Source organism: Solanum stenotomum, chromosome 11, assembly GCF_019186545.1.
Source record: "Solanum stenotomum isolate F172 chromosome 11, ASM1918654v1, whole genome shotgun sequence".
In the NCBI taxonomy this organism is placed as follows: Eukaryota; Viridiplantae; Streptophyta; class Magnoliopsida; order Solanales; family Solanaceae; genus Solanum; species Solanum stenotomum.
Window position 1 is genome coordinate 22,383,255 of NC_064292.1, and position 2,914 is coordinate 22,386,168.

General features: G+C 32.5%; 1 protein-coding gene across 1 annotated transcript; it reads right to left on the bottom strand.

Annotated features, from left to right (window-relative positions):
- Positions 1–842: 842 nt before the first annotated feature.
- LOC125845763 (uncharacterized) lies at positions 843–1,901 on the bottom strand. The gene is made up of 2 exons (XM_049525296.1): positions 1,282–1,901; positions 843–1,218 (listed from the first exon to the last, which is right to left on the bottom strand). The coding sequence occupies exons 1-2, from the start codon at positions 1,899–1,901 to the stop codon at positions 843–845; spliced, it is 996 nt and encodes a 331-aa protein (XP_049381253.1).
- Positions 1,902–2,914: the final 1,013 nt, after the last annotated feature.

Here is a 2,914-nt window from a genome sequence, read left to right on the forward strand (position 1 = left end):
ACGTTCCAGAAATGCAGGGAACTCAATCCCAACCTTAGTTGTTGATGGTTTAATAACCAATTTTCCTTGAGAACAAGCAACACAAGAGAATTTGTTTGATTGAAGAATTTTTTGATTCTTCAAAGTATGCCCATGTGAATTCTCAATAATTTTGCGCATCATATTATAACCGGGATGGCCCAACCGGTCATGCCAAATGATAAAATCATTAGGATTAGTAAACCCTTTGTTTACTATGGTATGTGATTCAACCATACTAATACTTGTAAGGTACAATACAGAAGAAAATGCGGGTAATTTTTCATGCACATATTTTTGCCCCAATTTTACTATAGTAATATAAAGGTATTCAACCTTTCCTTCATTGGCAGTCTCAACATGGTAGCCATTTTGGCGAATAACCTTGAAACTTAATAAGTTTCTTTGAGACTTATTACAGTACAACACATTTATAATATTTAATATCGTTCCCCCAGGTAGTAGTAAGGCCGCTCTTCCAGAGCCCTCAAATAATTTTGCAGTACCAGATATTGTATTAACATAAGCCTTTTTCATAATCAAATTAGAGAAATATTTCCTTTCTCCTAAAATAGTGTGAGTTGTAGCACTATCAAGAAGACACATATGTCCATTACTCATTTTGAACCAATTGAATATTGAGGAATTTTATTTATCTTCATAAAATAAAAGTACATCATAAGAAATATGAAAAATCAACAACTATGCAAGAAAATAAAATTACTTTTTTTTCTGAATATAAAAACAACATAAGGAAAAGCATAACAATTGAAAGAACATAAATAAAACAACATAATTATTTTCCCCAATCAAATGATCAAACATTAGTTTTGATCTCCAAAGAAGTCTTCAACTTCCAAATGAGTAATATCATCAAAGTCATCAAAATCATCATCTTTTAAAGCCAAATTTGCTTCAATACTGTCATCATATTTTTGTGAAGGCCCTGCCTCGACATCATTTTTATAAGTCAAGTGTGACTCCACCCGAGCATTAGAAGAAGATGCACCATTTTTATTTCCTTTTGTTTTCAAGGAATCTTGATAAAGCCTAACAAAATGCTCATTTGCTCGGCATTCATTCTTCCAATGCCCTTTCATGCCACAATGATGACAATTGCCTCTTGAAGGATTGCTTTGAGAACCCATATTGTTCTCCTTTTTGTGGCGACCACCACCACGACGATTATTATATCGTCCTCTGCCATTGCCACGTCCACACACATTATTTTGACCCTGATTTTTATTTTATCTTCTTTCAGACTGGCCATGTGCTTCAACCTCATTTGCTTCCGGTAACGGAGCAGTTCCCGTGGGACGGGCGTCGTGGTTTTTCAAATAAAGAGTATTTTGTTGCTCAGCCACAAGAAGGCATGAGATCAACTCAGAATACTTGTTGAATCCCCTTTCACGGTATTGTTGTTGTAATACCAAATTTGAGGCATGAAAAGTTGTGAGAGTCTTTTCCAACATGTCCTCATCTTTTATATCTTCCCCACATAATTTCAATTGGGAAGTAATTTTGTATACAGCAGAATTATATTCACATATAGTTTTAAAATCTTGTAACCGCAAGTGAATCCATTCATAACGAGCCCTTGGCAATACCGTTGCCTTAAGGTGGTCATACCTTTCCTTCAAACCAGTCCACAATTCAAGTGGATCTTTCACCGTAACATATTCAACCTTCAATCCTTCATCCAGATGATGAGGAAGGAAAATCATTGCCTTTGCTTTGTCCTGACTCGACGTTGTATTGCCATTGGTAATAGTGGCACCAAGACCTTTAGCGTCAAGGTGAATTTCAGCATCGAGTACCCATTTCAAGTAATTATTTCCAGAAATGTCAAGTGCCACGAACTCAAGCTTTGATAAATTCGACATGATAAAACTATCATAGAAAATAATTAAATTAGAGTAAAATAGACAATGAGTAAATAATTAAGTAGCAAAACTTTTTTTTCATCAAAGTAAAATTAGCATACAATCTAAATTAATATTATGCCTCACAAATAACAAAATATAACTTTTAGTAAAATTGTTAGATAAAGTCTTTTCATTAAAAATTAATCAATAGTATAGATAATTCACTTTTTCCATTGAGAACAGAAAACACATGAATTTGTAGTCCATTCATTTTTTTTCACAAAACAATGACCTTCATCTTCTCTTCACAAAATCGATAAATGGTTAGCCTTTTTTTTTATTCAATTATAAATAACATGTAAAGTATAAAAAGTGTAGCTACAATTTAATAATTTTAACATTAGATTATAAATGGATACCTCACAAGAAATGTTGTTCAACCTTGAGACTTCGTGCTGATAACGTGTTGTAAAACTTAAGAACAAAAGAACAATATAAAGAGGAAGAGAAGAAGACTATAAGATAAGAGAAACAATATAAGATCGCTTTCTTTCTTTCAAGTGTCATCAACATTATTCTCAACACCACTATTTATAGGATTACATTGAGGAATACCAAAGGGTGTCATAAACATTACATTAAACCTTGAGAATTACTACCCATTAAGGAGGAAATAAACCTAGGAGTTATGGTAATCCAATTAACTATATTATCAACAACATTACTACCAATAAAGGATGAAATTAACCTAGGAGTTATGGTCATCCATTTGACCACATTATCAACAACATTACTACTCATAAAGGAGGGAAATTAACCAAGGAGTTATGGTCATCCATTTAGCGAACAAAATGATTTACAACAAATTTATTATTCAAGCGTGTAAAAAGAGTTTAATTTATATTTGATTATTAAGAATGCAAAAATAAAATAATAAAGTTACTTACAATATAATTGAAGCAACTTCAGGGCTATATCATGCTTAAGGTATCATGTATCACATGTCATGCATGAACTAACTATGGTTATCA